This window comes from Salvia splendens, chromosome 12 (assembly GCF_004379255.2).
Source record: "Salvia splendens isolate huo1 chromosome 12, SspV2, whole genome shotgun sequence".
Classification (NCBI taxonomy): Eukaryota; Viridiplantae; Streptophyta; class Magnoliopsida; order Lamiales; family Lamiaceae; genus Salvia; species Salvia splendens.
Window position 1 is genome coordinate 6754671 of NC_056043.1, and position 19034 is coordinate 6773704.

At 40.4% G+C, this 19034-nt stretch overlaps 2 protein-coding genes across 2 annotated transcripts; both read left to right on the forward strand.

Moving 5' to 3' along the window:
* Positions 1-5870: 5870 nt before the first annotated feature.
* On the forward strand, positions 5871-6404 carry LOC121757455. Its single transcript, XM_042152999.1, has one exon. The coding sequence runs from the start codon at positions 5871-5873 to the stop codon at positions 6402-6404; it is 534 nt and encodes a 177-aa protein (XP_042008933.1).
* Positions 6405-7547: 1143 nt separating this feature from the next.
* LOC121758508 lies at positions 7548-11900 on the forward strand. Its single transcript, XM_042153902.1, has 3 exons — positions 7548-10987; positions 11155-11232; positions 11526-11900. The coding sequence occupies exons 1-3, from the start codon at positions 10646-10648 to the stop codon at positions 11658-11660; spliced, it is 555 nt and encodes a 184-aa protein (XP_042009836.1). The 5' UTR covers positions 7548-10645; the 3' UTR covers positions 11661-11900.
* The last annotated feature ends 7134 nt before the right edge of the window (positions 11901-19034 follow it).

The window sequence follows — 19034 nt, forward strand, 5'->3', positions numbered from 1 at the left end:
AAAAATAAAGACTCACTAATTAACTAATTATGGAAAGAACTACTTGGCGACGAAGTCGCCGAACCGATTCGGAGGCCTTGCGTTCCTTGTCGGCTTCGTCTTCGCGATGGATGCTTCCTCACGTACTCCCTTCGCCCGTGTATCCTCGTCGGTCCGTCGCCTCTGCTCCTCGACGGTCTCCTGCACTTCTCCTACTTCTTCTAACTCCTCCGTCACGTCGACTATCGGTTCCTGGTCAGGTTGTTGTAGTATCGTATCAGAGTGGAGAAGAAAGTTTGCAGTGTCATCCTGTAGTGAATAATATACCATGTCCATTAATACAGTAAGGGGTGTTTGGTAAGGGTAGATAAGGTAAGCAGTGGCGGACACAGTAGTACAGAATGGAGGGCTTAAGCCCCTGCCAACAAGTTATTTTCTTCTCTTTTTTCTACTTCAAAGCTTTTTGAAAATTTCAAAAGCAAGCTCCAGCCCATGTCAAGATAAGGCCATTGAAGACTAAATCAACAAAAATTTAATGGTAGGAAGGGCTGAATTGAACCTGCAAATTGAAAACGTAAAGAGAAAAATAAAGAAAGAAAATGGCCGCCCAAACGTTAACATACGAAGGAAGAAGATGACATCTGACAATCAATATAGAATTATTATATTATAAAAAGTTTGTGAAAATTTAAGTGATGCTTTATTGATTCCTGTGCCTTTGACATTTATTGACTTTACTTAAAAGAAATACTATATCTATTATATTTCTATAATAAATCACATTAATTTACTAAAAAACAAAAAAATCGATGTCGATCAATAGTTTGTGGGAAATTTAGTGGCTCAACTTATTCCCACAAAATCAATTAAAATTTGTCATTAGCCAATTTTGATTTTTAAGTTCAGTTTTTCTTGATTTTTATTTTTATTCAATTATGTAAGCATTATTTTTTTATAATTCTATATATTTACTTTATTATGGAAATATGAGAATAAAATATAAAAAAATAAGCATCGGATGTATAATAATATAATTTATATAAAGTTGTACTCCCTTCGTTCCTTATTAACAGATGCATTTCTTTTCGGCACGAGGTTTGAGAGTAGTGAGTTAATGGATGGTGAGAAAAGTAAGAGAGAATAAAGTAAGAGAGATGAAGAGAGAATAAAAGAAGAGTTATAATTACTTTTTGCCAAAAATAAAAATGACTCAATTTACTTGAAACTTCTCAAAATAGAAAAATGACTCTATTAACATGGAACGGAGGGAGTATAATTTATTAAAAAACAATTAATTTATGATTATTTTGCTTGACTTAAAAATGTTAGGGTTAAATTTTTTTATGCCAGGTTATAGATATTTTGAAGTAGATTCAAATCATAATACACTTTTCAGAAAATATATAATTCAATCTATGTAAATATGATGTGTAATTTTCGAGCTTTTATATTAATGGATTTAGAACACACAAGTTTAATAAAATAGCTCTAATATTACAATCTATCTGCAAGAGTACAGAGTCGATTGTAGTATTTCGAGTGTCGAACCACAGGGAGGCGTAGGTTATTTAACGAGAATTGACAAGATTAATAAACTAAATTTACAAACTAAAGTGCGAAAATGGAGAAACTCAAGAGATTGAAAACGTCGCTCCTAATATGCTCCAGATGTGAATTAACTTAACGGACCAATTAACCTAAGGATTAAAGATTAATCTAATGAAAGTTGTAATAAACTCGTTCATTCTACTCACACTGAACATGTTCGTAGATGCTTGAATTTAACCTTGCTGAACACTAAGATCAAATTCGTACTCGTCGGATTATCACTCCTACAGACGCATAGTAAGCTCTAATCCAACTTCTACGTTCCAACGTACATGATTCATTTACAAAATCAATTAAACATTCCTACAGAAGCATAGTAAATATCCAACAATTATTGTAACGATATGTAAATTAACTTATCCAAGATTCATACGTTGAACACGATACAAATCTCAAACTCTTTATCTACGTTTCCACCTTTTAACCAAGTTAAAGAGACATTGGCTAAAGACAAGATTGAATCATAAATCAGGCCGGAATTATAATTCAACGTAAAAAGCACTGTAGAAAAGATCATAGAATAATATTAATCCATAGAATCCTAAAGTAATTCACATCTTTCACAAATTAGGAGCAACGGAAGAGTTTAGTTACACATCCACGACCAAAAGAGAAGAACCATAGAACTCAATGTGTAGATGGTAGTAAATCTCCTCCGAGATGATGAAGATTGGATCTCCCTTCCTTCCTCTTCTCTTCTTCTTCCTCTCTTGTTTTTCTCCAATCTCTGTCCAAGTCGTCCCTAGGAGTCCCCCCCCTTTCTGCTCTGATTTTTCTCGTTTTTAATCCTCCAAACTGCTGCCAGAACTGCCATTTTGCAGTTGAAACTCCAAAACGCCCGACCGGGCGAAATTAGAAGAGGGAATCGCCCAACCGGGCGAAAGGCTCCTGGATAGCTCGCGGGGAAACGCCCGACCGGGCGTTCCGAAAGATGACATCACCCGACCGGGCGATAAATCTGGACTCCGAGTTACCTTCAAATATGACCCGGCCGGGTGGGTTTTCAACCCCACAAATTCACCCGGCCGGGTGACTCATTTTCCGAGCTTTCTGAACTCACGACGCCATTTGCACAACCTTTTCGCCATCCGAGCTTCATTCCTACACCATAAAACATAGGGCTGGCAAGTCGTGCGGATTGGGTCGTTATCGGGTCAACCTGATAATGACCCAACCCAATAAGGCCCTGAACCCGACCTGTTAAAGAAACTGTAAATCCGAACACGAACCCGACCTGCTACCTTCAAATCCGAACACGACCCGCACCCGACACGAACCCGTTATCGACATGATATAATATGGGTTGACACGACACGATAACAACCCGAACCTGATATTACACGATTAAAACCTAATATTACACGATTAAACCTTAATTTTTAACCTAATTTACACAATTAAAATTCGTTTTATACTATTTAAACCTAATTTATAATTAAAACATTAAAGTAATATATATATTTTTTTAAATAATAATAAAAATAATAATATTATTTCTTAATGGGTTACCCGTATCCGACCCGCATCCGACCCGCATCCGACCCGAACCCAACCCGAAATTATCGGGTTCTTAATGGGTCAACCCGATAAGGACACGGATCCAATAAGACTTCACCCCAACCCAATAATTTCGTGCGGATTCGTGTCGGATTATCGTGTCGTGTCTAAAATTGCCAGCCCTAATAAAACATACTTTTGCAAGCATCAAACTATATAAATTATGTAAAGTTAGGGGAATAAAAATGTACAATTTTATTCACATCAAAATACATATATATCAAACAATAACAAATATAAATACAACATAAATAGTTTTAATATTTTGCTTAAAGCGAAATTTCTATAATTTGATATGGTTTTTATTTAGAGTTAAGTTAAGAAAGGAAAAAATAGAGAGAATGTCAAAAAAGAAAACGAGTTATCTTAAATGGATCATGGAGAATATTATTTTTTCATATACTAATGAAGCCTCTGTAAAAAAATATTTCTACGTCTGCCACTGAAGGTAAGATAGTTATTAGCTTTAAATTGGCATTTGGTAGCCTAGATAAAATATAAGTGTGGCTCGTGTTAAATACTTGGCCCCGATCAAAGCTAGCTATCTCATTTTGATAAATAATCAGTGAAAAAAAGGTATGACTGTTGTTTGCTCTATTGGCTCAAGCTGGTCTTTCCACAAGCTTTTGGGATGATGCTTTCACAACTGCCATCTACATTATCAACAAAATTCCTACCAAAACTATCAACTCTTCTTCCCCATATGAAATCCTCTATGGTTCTTCCCCATTTGATGAAAGTCTTTGGGTGCCTCTGCACCCCAAAGTCAGCAACAAACTTGAGTTCAGGTCTTCCTCTGCCACATTTCATGGTTACAGCAATGCCCACAAAGGATACAAGGAAAAGTTATTGTCTCTCGAGATGTGGTATTTGATGAAAGCACTTTCCCCCATCTCTCACTCAGAATGTCATTTCTACTTTCTCTCTTCCACTTATTTCCCCTCTACCAACTGATAATCATCAGATCTCACCCTCTCTTAGTTCGGATTCTCCTCTCTGTCCTGCACCTCTTTCCCCTCTCCATAATGATACTAATACAGATCATGTTTCTCCCATCACTCCTATATCTGACTCCTCATCCACACTCTTCACTCTCTCCTGATGTTCCTTCCCAGACCTCTCCCAATAACATCAATTCTCACACCATGATCACACGAGCTAAGGCTGGTATTTTCAAGCCTAAGGCATATCTTATTCTTCTACTACTCCTCTCCCCATCTCTCTCTGTACTGCTATGCCCCCCTCCGTCTCTCCCCCCTCCCACCTGCTATTCCTCCCACCCCCACTCCCTCTCTCTCCTGCTACTCGTCTTCCTCTCTCTACTGCTATTATTTATTTTATACTACTAATTAATATAATTTGCTATGTTAAATTTTTTTCTTATGCTAAAATCATTAATTATATTACAAGTAATTCAATTAACAAAAAATAACTAAAGTAAGAGCATACATATCTCTTCACATATATAACTAAATCAAACACTAAGATAAAATTATGTTATCTTACAAAATTAAGATAAATCATCTCACTTTGAGTTATCACATGTTAAGACATATAGCCTACCAAACACCCTTAAGTATTTAGACCACCTCCATCAGTGACATTCCACACAATGTCACACGTAAAAGACAAAATAGGCATAAATAAAAATAATCCTAAAATAATCTAATCCAACCGCCCCTCATCTCTCGGTATCACCCTGCCGCCACTAGAAAAAGTGAGGGGCACATGCCACATGTCTTATTATTATTGGCTGAATATTGAAATATTTTTATTTTTATTTGTTCACTTTTTATTATTGGTTTATTTTATTACTTGATTATTGGAGTAAATGTATTTTGTAATAAATTTGCACAATAACAATATAATTCTATATCACATTTTCAATCTCGAAAATTTTGCCCTACATTAATTTATTTTATTCAATGATTATTACATTTATCTCTATATATCTTTTCAAATATTATGTGAATTATTCTTCCAAAAAAATCATGTGAACCACTCTTTCAAAAAATGACATGAACTACTTCATTTTTTATTATTTTCATTTTCATTTATTATTTTTTATCATTTGCTACTACATTGTGCTTCACGTTTCTATATATATCCCACTTAACATGTAGAACTCATCACAAAAGCAAACCAAATTTATCAATGTAAATTTCCTTTCATTCTTGCTTTGATAATTTTGGTTTTATGGATCCAAATCATCCAAATTATCACCCTTGTTTCCCAAACTAATTTAATTCCCAAAATTATCAACAATCATCAGAATATCCAAATTCGCAAAATTTTTCAAATTTTGCACCATCTTATCAGAATCACCAATCATTTTCAAATCCAGAGTATTCACAAAACCTTGAATTATCTCCAAATCTAAGCCAAATCACCAATCATTTTCAAATCCAGAGTATTCACAAAACCTTGAATTATCTCCAAATCTAAGCCAAATTCCTACATCAACTGAAATTCTCACATCAAAAAATGTCACCCAAAACTTGTTCGGAGATGCCCAACAAGCGAACAAAAAGAAGAGGAGCTCAAACAATGTAAGTTGGGTTGTGAAAGAAGATTTAGCATTTATGTCTTCTTGGGTCTATGCAAGCGTAGATAGTGTGCGTGGTAAACATCATAGGGGAGATGCATTATAGGTACGTGTGAAAAAATTGTATCACGAAAGTCAAGCAGAAAATCCAGCTGAAATTAACAAAAGAAATGTGGATTCTATGAAGAGTCAATGGAAACGACTTAACGAAAATGCAAGCAATTGGGTGGCTGCTTGCATAGAAGCAAACGCGCGAAGGAGGAGTGGAATGAGCAACCAAGATGTTGAGAATGAAGCTCATAGCATCTACCAAGCAGGAGGCGGCAACAAATTTCAAGATTTGATAGTGTTTAATGAAGTTATGAGCAAACATCCAAAGTGGAGTATTCATGATATAACACATGTATTTCCTGACAATGAAAATGTTGTTTATGAACATGATGGTAGCAATTCAAAGAGGACAAAGACTTCTGAATCTGGCGAGTATAGTATCCCTTCAAATTCGGAAACTCCTACATCTGGACATTCAACTAGTTTTCGGCCTATAGGCAGAGACAAGACAAAAAGAAAAGGAAAAAGTAAGGTAACACAATCTGATTCTACTAATGCTCAAGTTGCTGCAGAACTTCATGCACTTAGGCTAGCTAAAGATAATGTGAACGAACTAGTGAAGGCTCGACTGCAGATAGAGCGTGAAAAGCTGGAAACTCTATGAAGATGTACCAAAAAATGTTGATTAAGTTGTTGGACAAAGAGCACTTGTCCCCAGAAGATCAAGAGATGAAACATCGACTAATGGAGATTGTGTTTGGAAAATGAATGATTTTAGTTTGATATGGGTTTGGTGTGACAATAAGTCACGTAATATTCGTTTGGTGTGACATTAGTTTAAGTAATATTAGTTTGGTGTGCTTTTAATTATGTAATGTTAGTTTGGTGTGTGTTGGTGTGATATTTGTTTGTACTTTATGTAATATAAATTTGTGTAATATTAAGTTTATGTGATATGGTCACATGCATCTTTATGCAAAAGCAATTGAGATGTCACAAAGATTATTTCTTTATCACATGATTTATTTTAGATATGATTTTCGTGACATATGCATTTTCCTGTAAAAGTATTTGAGATGTCACTAACATCATTTCTTTATCACATGCATTTGCAGAAATGGGTTTTGGTGTTATGTGCATTTTCCTGCAAAAGTAATTGAGATGTCACAAACATCAGTTCTTTATCATATGCATTTGCATATATAAATTTGGTGCTACTTGCATTATCTTACAAAAGTTTTGAAATGTCACATGCATCACAGTGTCAATCAAATGTTTTGTCATCACATGCATTATCCTGCAAAAATTAGATATGTCACATGCTTTACTGCAATTGTGTCTCACATGTCTTGGGGTTTAGTGTCACATGCAAATATATTTAGTTTATACATAGCTTGTGGAATTTTTTTGAAGATAACACCAAGTACTCATTCCACCTCCAAAAAATGTCTTCTAGTGAAACTCATCACTTTCATCGGATTCAAGTTCTGATGATTCAAATATCATAGCACTCAGTCAATAGGAGGAACGAGTTTCTCAACAAAATCATCAAATCTATACAATTATTGAGAACATGTTATCCACCAATCACAATCTAATTGTAGGGGTTCAAGCTTCTATATGTTATCCACCGATCACAATCAAAATCATTAAATAAAAGTTGAATGCACATGCACGTTCATACATTTATTATTTTATCCAAAAATGTGTATCACAGGAACGTGAAAATTAATTAGTATAAGCTTCAAAATAAAGACAAAACCCAACACACCCAAAACAAAGAAAATAAAAACTGTATATTCGAATTAAAATGAAGACCGTAAAACACAAACAAAAATTAAAATTAAAATTTTAAATGTGGGCTGAAATTTGGACCGATTCATAGGTATCTTCCCAAAACTCTCAATGTTCTGGTCTGCGAGGATGACGATGAGGCTCTTGAGGACGAGGAGTTCGAGGAGCCTGCTCAGGAAGTTGAGCTGCAACTCTTTGAATTATCGTTGAATGGTCTGGACACGTCAAAAACTATGAAGCTATTTGGAGAAATTGGTTCGCATAGAATCAAAGTCATGGTGGATAGTGGCGCTAGCCACTGTTTTGTTTCAGAGCAATTGGCACAACAGCTCCAGTTACCGATCACGCATACTAAGCCTTATTCAGTAATATTGGGAGATGGAACGTCACGTCGTGCAGCGGGGCTCTGCCAGAAGGTGCCTTTGGTTTTGGAGAAGGAGAGCTTTGCGGTGTCATGCTATGTATTTCCTCTCCGCAACATCTACGTGATACAGGGGGTATCATGGCTCGAGATCCTCGGGTATGTCTTGGCCAATTGGCAGCATTCCTCTATGGATTTCTCGGTCGATGGTCGTCCTGTCTCAATCAAAGGCGACCTGACCCTCATGAGGCGCGTGCGCTCAACACAAGACCTGCTCTCCCTGAAAGAAGGGGACTGCTGTTGGTTCCTTCGATCGGTGGAAAATGAGTCAGCTCTGGTTTCTTTTGGCATCGGCACGGACCCATCGCAAGCAGCACAGTCCCAGCTGCTACAACTTGTGGCTGATTTCCCATCTGTTACAGAATCAGCCGGGGTCTTCCTCTGAGTCGCAGCGTTGACCATCAAATTCCGCTCCTGCCAGGTACAGAACCTGTCTCAGTTCGCCCTTACCGCTATAACCACTTACAGAAGGACGAGATGGAGAAGCTAGTAGCAGAAATGGTGTCTTCCAGGGTGATTCATCCAAGTACCAGCCCCTACTCCAGCCCGGTCCTGCTCGTCCGGAAGAAAGGCGGTTCGTGGCGTTTCTGCGTCGAGTACAAGGAATTGAACAATCGGACAGTCCTTGATAAATACCGCATTCCGGTCATTCAGGAGCTTCTCGACGAATTACATGGCGCTAGATGGTTCAGCAAGATTGATTTCAAGGCAGGATACCACCAAATTCGTGTGGCTTCCAGGGACATTCACAAGACCGCGTTTCACACGCACTCAGGTCATTATGAGTTTTTGGTAATGCCGTTCGGCCTCACCAACGCCCCGGCCACGTTTCAGGGTTTGATGAAAGACATCTTCCGGCCAGCCTTGCGAAAGTTCGTCCTGGTTTTCTTTGACGACATCATCATTTATAGCACCTCATGGGAGGCACATCTGCAGCATCTACAACACGTTTTTCAGACCCTTCACGCCCATTCCCTCGTGGTCAATCCCAAGAAATGTTTGCTGGGACACCATAGTGTGGAGTATCTTGGTCATATCGTGTCCTACGAGGGGGTGAAGATGGACCCGGCGAAGATCTCGACCATTTTACGGTGGTCGACTCCCTCGAACTTGAAGAGTGTTAGGGGTTTCTTCGGCTTAACTGGATACTACCGACAATTCATTCGTAATTATGGCAAGATCGTAGCTCCCCTCACCGCCCTTCTAAAGAAGCCTCTAGCTCCATCCGCCAAACGAGCGTGAACATGGCAAATCGACGCAGCAGCCGCGTTCGAAGCCCTTAAGGAGGCACCTCTTCTCCGTACGCCAGATTTTTACCAAAGAATTCGTCATTGAATGCAATGCCTCGGGTTGAGGGCTAGGCGCGGTTCTAATGCAGGATGCCAACCGGTTGCCTACTTCAGCAAAACACTGTCTCCCTGATGGCTCGCTAAGTCAGCCTACGAGAAAGAATTAATGGATTTAGTTTTAGCAATCCATCATTGGCGCCCTTACTTACTCGGCCACCGCTTTGTGGTCCACACGGATCAACGGAGCCTGCGTCAACTTTTGGCCCACCCCTTGGCTACTCCGGCTCAGCAGAACTGGGCTGTGAAACTGTTAGGCTACGATTTTACGATCGTCTACAAGGAAGGCCGCCTCAATAAAGCTGCCGACGCCCTCTCGCGTCGCGATGAAACAACACTGGAGCTCTCGGCTGTGTCACGACCAACCTGGCTGGAATGGTCCACCGTCCAGTCCACCATTTCTGCCGACCCAGCTCTGGCTAAAATCAAAACTCACTTGGAGGCAGGGCGTCCTTCATCTCTCCACTATGAGCTGATTCATGGGACTCTTTTCTACAAAGGTCGAATCGTGGTGCCTCCACAATCACCCTGGATTCAGAAATTGATTGCCGAGTTTCACATCACGCCAACCGGGGGCCACTCCGGTGCCTATCGCACTTACCGCCGGCTCGCATCGAACGTGTATTGGCCTGGAATGATGCGGTAGGTCACTGCCTTTGTCGCGGCTTGCGCAATCTGCCAGCAACACAAGTCCGAAACCAAGGCTCCGGCAGATCTCTTGCAACCTTTGCCAATACCGGAACGAGTTCGGGAGGATATTAGCATGGATTTCGTCTCCGGGTTACCTAAGGCAGGGGAGTTCGACTGCATCTTCGTCGTCATCGACCGTTTATCCAAATATGCACACTTCATTGGCTTGAGGCACCCATTTTCGGCTCGACAAGTGGCTTATACGTTCAAAAGTGAGATTATACGCCTCCATGGCATCCCTTGTTCCATCGTGTCGGATCAAGATCCACTATTTTTAAGCTCCTTCTGGAGAGAGCTCTTTCGCGCTATGGGAACTAAGCTGAAAATGAGCTCGGCGTACCACCCCGAAACAGATGGCCAAACAGAGGTACTAAATCGGTGCCTGCTGCAGACTTACCTTACCTCCGCTGTTTTTCGTCCAATAGACCGAAGCAGTGGCACAAGTGGCTGTCTTGGGCTGAGTACTGCTATAACATGAGTTCCCATTCGTCCGCTGGGATGACGCCTTTCGAGGTAGTTTAAGGCCGACCGCCCCCGACCATCCATGATTTCCTACCAGGTGAGATCAGAGCCCAGGCAGTTGTTGACACGCTCAGGTCTCGCAACGACGCCCTGGAACTTCTGCGCCACCACCTTCAACGCGCTCAAAATCGGATGACGGTCGCCGCTAACAAGCGACGTCGCGATATTCACTTCAACATCGGCGACATGGTGTATTTGAGGTTTTGCCCACACCGTCTGTCCACACTCTTTACGGTGCGAAATAGGAAGCTTGCCCCTCGCTACTTCGGCCCATTTCGGGTCAGTGCGCGCATTGGCGGCTCTGCGAATCGCTTAGAGCTTCCCGCCTCAGCTCGAATTCACCCGGTTTTCCAGGTCTCCTTGTTGAAACGAGCCATTGGGGAGGAGAGGGCTGAACCAACTTTGCTGGAGGGACTAATCGAGCCCCCAATCTTACCGGAGAGGGCTTATTCAGTTGATTGGGCCACTATAAAGGTAACTGGTACTATTATCTAACTTGAATTTGGATGTGGGTTTCTCATATTATGGAAGTAGTTAGTTATTGAGTTTCTCATTCTGTGATTCTATTGGAGTTTTAAGTTGTCAATTACTCATTTTAGTGCATTCAGGCGATAACTTGACAGGAAACAATTATTATGCAGGATGATGGTGTCCTATGTTTTGAATTTAGTAGAGACTCCGAGATGATTGCATCTGGATCACAAGATGGAAAAACAAAGGTAAATACTCATATATATATATATATATATATATATATGACTATGATCAATACCAAACAACTCCTAAACCTTAAGCGTCGAACAATATCATTATATGATAACCTGGAGTTCATTATAATGAACTAATAACAAACTTATAATGAACTTCAGATTTTTAAACTATGCATGATGATGTTATTGTTTTTAAATCTTAGCATTCCCTATAATGAACTACAAATAAAGTTGTGTAGAGTTCATGGCATCAAGAGTTCCGTGCTCATTCATCTTATTAATGATGCATGCCATCTTCACAGCTGATGGTTCTTGTATCATATATAACTGCATGCACGGTGAAAGTATGTAACCTTATTAGTCACTGCTTTTTGTGGGATTGCTCGCCTTCCTGTTTTATGGGATGTCAAGACTACAGATTGTCTGCAGTTGTTTAAGCCACCTCCTCCGCTAGGGCTACTTGTGTTGTTACTAGTTTGAGCTTTAAATTGAGCTTTAAATTTTATCGAAGCCATGTCATTGCATACACGCATCTGCACCTGAAATTGACTTCTCTAATCGGTTCATGCAAGGAAAATCATGTCTATTAGTGAAATTATTGTACATGAATATTTTAAGACGTTTAGGGGCATTTACTTTTGAGTGATATATGATAGATTGATATAACATCGGTTTTAGAAGGGTAAGATGGTCAAACCAGCTCAAAATTAATCAATTCATCAAGTAAACATTGGATTAGCTTGTATTTTTTTTTATCAATCCATTCTCTATCAAGATAAACGCCCCCTTAGTGATATAATTAATATAGTTATTGTAGGGGTAACAATCACATCTGGTCTCCTCCTATTCTCTCTCTTGACGACTTGTCTAGGGAATAGGGGACAAAGTCACCAAACTCATTTAACCCAAAATCGCACCCCTCTCCCACGTACAATGTGCAAATTTGCAGCCAGAAACAACTTCTGTAACATGTCTAAACTGAATCAGTTCGTTGAGAATTCTTTAGGCCATCCACCATGGGCCGCCCTAAGGCGCGCTTTATGGTGCGCTACGTCATCAGTTTTATCCTCTCAGCCCTCACCTACAGTGGGGTGTCCTAAGACTCGCCTTATGCATTTTTTAATTGAATATTTAAATAATTATAAAAATTGGGAAAAAACTTCATTTCATTTATAAAAATTAATAAATTACAATACGAATTAAAAAAATACGCAAACTCAGCGACGACGGTTACGGGCCCACACTTCTTCAATCATGTCGTTCATGAGCTGAGCATGGTCTTGTTGGTTGCGCATTGAGGCCTATTCTTCAATCGATTGGGCCTGTGGATCTGCTCCGCCGTCGCCTCCTCGCGCTGCATTTCGACTAAGCATTCCGCCATGGTCTCTTCAACAGCTGCATCTAAGGCTTCCGAGGTCGAACTACCTGACTCCGAAGAACTAGAACTAGTGGTGTCGTCGTCGTGGTTCATTTTGGCATGCGAGAGAGGTAGAAATGTGAGAGATGATCGAAATGAGAGATGCGAGATGTTCGTATGAACAAGTGAATGAGAAACGAGGTTTAAATAGACAAAATTCAGAAAAAAAAATAAAAAAACGCGTGCCATCGTCCGCCTAGCCCACAATGGGGCGTCCGATGGCGCGGACGATAGGCCATCGTCCGCGCTTCTTCCGCGGACGATGCATTGGGCGTGGGCGTAGGGCGCGGACGATGGCGGGCACCCACAATGAAGGCATCGTCCGCGCACGAGGACGATGGCCGCCATCGGGTGCCCCATTGTGGGTGCCCTTATGGGGTTTTGCTACTTTGCACTAGCCTCTAGCTGTTGCTTTTTTTGGCAACATTAGATTTAAAGTCCGTATGATTATGTTTGCCTTTGGGCCGCTAGGCCAATACACACACAAGCTATCAATTATTTTTTTATTTTTTTATTTTCGGTATACATTGTACTTTCCCCTTCTTTAGAATTGGTTCACTAATTTATCCAAATTGTATGCAGAAATTTATATTGCTTCAGTTATGAATCTGGCAAGTTAGAGCATCTAATGTGCGAGTGTGTGTATTGTAACTGAAAAAAACAGCTCAAGCCAGCATAGTTTTTTCTTCTCTGGTATGCTTTCGCCTAACGGGATTAATCACGAATCATTTAATTGCTATAGATTCATAAAGAAAATGCAATAGAACTAGGAAGGGTGATAGTTTGAAGAAGACTACTCTGACTCACCAAAGATCCTTGTGAAGAAGGAGACATTGTTGGAGGAGGGGCTTGACAATCGTATCAATGTTGATGACGTTTTGAAGGAACTGCAAAAACACAAGGGAGTAATCACTGATTTTCACCAGGACCATCACAACATTTGGCATTACACAGTGTTGAGAAAACCGGGTAATTTTCTCTCAAATAGTGAAATGAACCGATTCAGTAATTTCAGAGTTAACCCAATGGGGTCTACTCGATAAAATTACTTCTCCAAATAAATTCTTTGGAAAGACTGGCGAGGACACTGTCCCTCTTAAATACCAGATTCCTAACAGAATTTATCAGTCGGTGTATTTATCACAATATAAAAACACCCAAAAGAACCGTACAAAACACTACTACCAAACCCGCAAATAATATTGAATACAATACTACTACAGAAAATAAACCCAGAAATAAATGCGGAACAAAATAGATAATAAAGAAAGAACACACCCGGAACTTTGATAACGGAGTTCGGCCAAATTGCCTACGTCTCCGAGCACCCTCTGCAGAGCCCACTTATATATTTAAATGGAGAAGAGTACAATTTGGGATGTATTACAAAATGGGGGGTGAGCTCATTTTATAGGCAGCCACACCCCCAAACAAGTGATAGCCCACCGATGTGGGATATGGAATTTGTGAAAATTTGACAAACTTCAACAAATCTCCACCTTGGCAAAATTTCAAATCCCACCGAACACGATTCTTCTCCATCCAAACAGACGACTCGCGGTGCTTTCATATTGGCGCAGTCAAGCGCCAACTCCAAATCGCAGAATATTAACCAAGTCCAAACAATGTTCAAACTTGGCCCTCGTCACCACCTTGGTCAACATATCTGCAGGATTCTCCAAAGTTGGAACCTTTCTGATGACAATTTCCTCTTCTTCGAGAATTTCCCGCACAAAATGATAGCGAACATCAATGTGCTTCGTCCTTGCATGAAAGACCTGATTCTTTGCTAAATGAATAGCACTTTGGCTGTCAGAATATACTTCAAGTTGTTTCTGACCAACACCCAATTCTTTCAGCAACCCATGAAGCCAAATCGCCTCCTTCACAGCTTCAGTAATGGCCATGTACTCTGCCTCTGTCGTAGACAAAGCTACCGTTGACTGCAAGGTAGACTTCCAACTAATTGGCGCACTCGCTAAAGTGAACAAATAGCCCGTAGTAGATCTTCGCTTATCCAAATCACCAGCATAGTCGGAATCACAATATCCAACTGCAAAATGACCAAGTGATTTATCCTGCTCAAACAACAAACCAATATCTACAGTACCTTTGATATACCGCAGAATCCATTTCACAGCTTGCCAATGACCGTTTCCTGGATCATGCATGTATCTGCTCACAGTACCAACGGCCTGTGAAATGTCTGGTCTTGTACACACCATTGCATACATCAAGCTTCCAACTGCGTTAGCATAGGGAACCTTTGCCATATATCCTCGCTCATCTTCCGTATTTGGAGATAACTGAGAACTAAGTTTCAAATGAGGAGCAAGTGGGGTACTTACAGGTTTGGAATCATCATTTATACCAAAACGCTGTAGTACTTTGGTCAAATACTGCTTCTGTGTCAGCCAAAGCTTGCCTCCTTCTATATCTCTTGTTATCTCCATGCCGAGAATCTTCTTGGCTTCCCCCAAATCCTTCATCTCGAACTCTTTACTCAACTGAGCCTTCAATCTGTCAATTTCAACTTGGCTCTTTGATGCTATCAGCATATCATCAACGTATAAGAGTAGGTAGATGTAGGAACCATCTTGAAGTCTGCGCAAATACACACAGTGGTCGTATTTGCTTCTTGTGTACATTTGATCCTTCATAAACTTGTCAAACCGTTTGTACCACTGTCTTGAAGACTGCTTCAATCCGTACAACGATTTGTTCAACTTGCAAACCCAATTTTCTTTACCAGCAACCTTGAATCCCTCCGGTTGGGTCATATAGATTTCCTCCTTCAGATCACCGTGTAAAAACGCGGTCTTCACGTCAAGTTGAGCTAGCTCCAAATTCAATTGCGCTACCAAAGCCAACAAAATTCTAATGGAGGAATGTTTAACAACAGGAGAAAATACCTCATTGTAATCAATTCCCTCCTTCTGGGCGTAGCCTTTAGCTACCAATCTTGCTTTGTAGCGAACATCATTTCTGTCAGGAAATCCCTCTTTTTTTGCAAAAACCCATTTACATCCAATTGCCTTCCTGCCTTTCGGCAATGGCATCAGCTTCCATGTCTTGTTCTTCTGAAGAGATTGCATCTCTTCTTCCAAAGCACCTTTCCAACCATCGCTTTCTGAACTTTCAATAGCTTTCGAAAAGATACATGGAACATCATCAACAACTGGAAGCGCATATGCTACCATGTCCGCAAATCGAGCAGGTTTCTTATTTTCCCGCCTCGTTCGCCTAACTGCAATTGGCTCTGATTGCTGCGAAGGTTCTTGGGGTGGAACCTCTTCATCATCTGACTCTTCTTCTTCCGTAGGAGAGTCATTTGTGGTGTTCGTAGTTGGGATCACAACTGCTTCTTCGAACTCCACCTGCTTCGGTGTATACTCCACCTGCTGCGAAGTATCACTACTATTTGGATTTACCTTATTCAACATGGAAGATTCATCAAAGGTAACATCCCTACTTACAATCGTCTTCTTAGACTCCAAACACCATAACCGATATCCTTTAACACCAGCACTGGAACCAAAAAACAAAGCCTTCTTTGCACGTGGATCCAATTTTGACTCAGTCACATGATAGTATGAAATAGAACCAAAAATACGCAAAGAATCATAATCAGTTGCAGGTTTACCGGACCATACCTCTAAAGGAGTCTTGCCATCAATGGCAGAACATGGCAAACGATTGACAATGTGTTGAGCGTATGTGATGGCCTCAGCCCAAAATTTTCTGTCTAGCCCAGCATTAGACAGCATACAACGAACTTTCTCCACTAGTGTTCGATTCATACGCTCTGACACTCCATTCTCCTGTGGTGTATTTCTCACTGTGAAGTGCCGAACTATGCCACACTCTTGGCATGCATCTTGGAAAGGATCACTCTTGTATTCTCCACCGTTGTCAGATCGGAGAACCTTGATCTTCCTCCCCATCTGATTTTCAACTTGAGCTTTCCATTTCAGAAAAATCCCAAGGACTTCATTTTTGCTCTTCATAGTGTACACCCAAACTTTCCTGGAAAAATCATCAACAAAAGTGACAAAATAGTGTCTACCTCCAAGTGACGGAGTCTTGGCAGGTCCTCACACATCTGAGTGCACGTAATCTAGAATTCCCTTCGTATTATGGATTGCAGTGCCAAATTTCACTCTTCGTTGTTTTCCCAGAACACAATGCTCGCAAAACTCTAATTTGCAAGACTTCGTACCTTTCAATAATCCTTGCTTGGCGAGAATTTGCAATGATCTCTCACCAGCATGTCCCAATCGCAAATGCCAAAGCTTCGTTGCCTCTGCATCCTTCTTATTACTCGAAGTTGCAGTTGCTACTGTCCCAACAACTGTACTACCTTGGTAGTAATACGAATTGTTCTTCCTCACACCTTTCAGCATCACCAATGCTCCTGAAGTTGCTTTAAGAATTCCATCTCGCATCATCACAACTAGGCCTTTAGATTCTAAGGCCCCCAATGAGATGAGATTCTTCTTCAACTGGGGCACGTACCGCACATCCTTCAAAATTCTAGTGGATCCATCCTGATTCCGTAGCTTGATTGAGCCTATCCCGACTGTCTTACATGGACTGTCATTCCCCATGTAAACAAGTCCGCCATTGAGTTCTTCGAAATCAAAGAACCACTCCCTGATGGGACACATATGATAGGTGCAACCTGAATCCAATATCCACTCGTCTGGATGCGATGTTGAAGGTGAAACCGTCAAAGAACAATCTGACTCCGCATCATTTTTGCATTCAGCAACATTTGCATCTTGCGAAGCCTTTTCTTTCTTCTTCAACTTTGGGCAGTCTTTCTTCCAATGTCCTTTCTCATAACAGAAAGCACACTCATCTTTGGCAACTCGCCTTTTCGATTTGGACCTTCCTCTTCTCTCTTTTGATCGGCCTTGTTGACGACCTCTTGCCACTAATGCTTCATCTGTAACTGCTTTGCCTTTCATTTTATCTGCCTTTCGCAATTCATGACTATACAAAGCAGAACATACAGTATCTAAAGACACATTCTCTTTACCATGGAGTAATGTGGTCTCCAGATGTTCAAATTCATCAGGTAGAGACGACAACAAAATCAATGCCAGATCCTCATCCTCAAATTTCACATCTAAATTTAGCAGGTCTGCTACTAATTGGTTAAACAAAGTAATGTGTTCATTCATAGTGGTACCTGGTCGGTATTCAAATCGGAACAACCTTTTCTTCATAAGGAGCTTATTCTGACCACTCTTCTTCAGAAATTTGTCCTCCAGTGTCTTCCACAATCTATGTGCAGAAGTCTCATTCTTGACAGCATACTTCTGCTCCCTGGACAGACACGACCGAATTGTTCCACAAGCTAACCGATTTATGGTACTCCAATCATTATCATCTATATCTTCTGGTTTCTTTTCTTCAATGGCAATGTCAAGACCTTGCTGGAAAAGAGAGTCTAGAACCTCCCCCTGCCACATACCAAAATGGCCAGTACCGTCAAATATCTCCACCGTCAATTTCATATTTGACAGTGGAAACCTCGACCACGATGACGAAGAACTAGCCTTGTTTTCTTGATCATTACCCGCCATTACAGACTCAAAATAAAGTTTTCAATATTACAAACAAATAGAACCAAGGACGAACCTTGGCTCTGATACCACTTGTTGAGAAAACCGGGTAATTTTCTCTCAAATAGTGAAATGAACCGATTCAGTAATTTCAGAGTTAACCCAATGGGATCTACTCGATAAAATTACTTCTCCAAATAAATTCTTTGGAAAGACTGGCGAGGACACTGTCCCTCTTAAATACCAGATTCCTAACAGAATTTATCAGTCGGTATATTTATCACAATATAAAAACACCCAAAAGAACCGTACAAAACACTACTACCAAACCCGCAAATAATATTGAATACAATACTACTACAGAAAATAAACCCAGAAATAAATGCGGAACAAAATAGATAATAAAGAAAGAACACACCCGGAACTTTGATAACGGAGTTCGGCCAAATTGCCTACGTCTCCGAGCACCCTCTGCAGAGCCCACTTATATATTTAAATGGAGAAGAGTACAATTTGGGATGTATTACAAAATGGGGGGTGAGCTCCTTTTATAGGCAGCCACACCCCCAAACAAGTGATAGCCCACCGATGTGGGATAGATATGGAATTTGTGAAAATTTGACAAACTTCAACACACAGCAAGCATAATTAATCTACTAATCTTTCACTCCACCCAAAACATAAGCAAATGAGACCTTAACATAATTAACAAAGAGCATTTCAGTATCAAACATCTTGGCAACAAATTACTACCTCCATCCCTGAAAATTTGTCTCATTTTTCCATTTTCGTCCGTCCCCCAAAATTTGTCTCATTTCATTTTT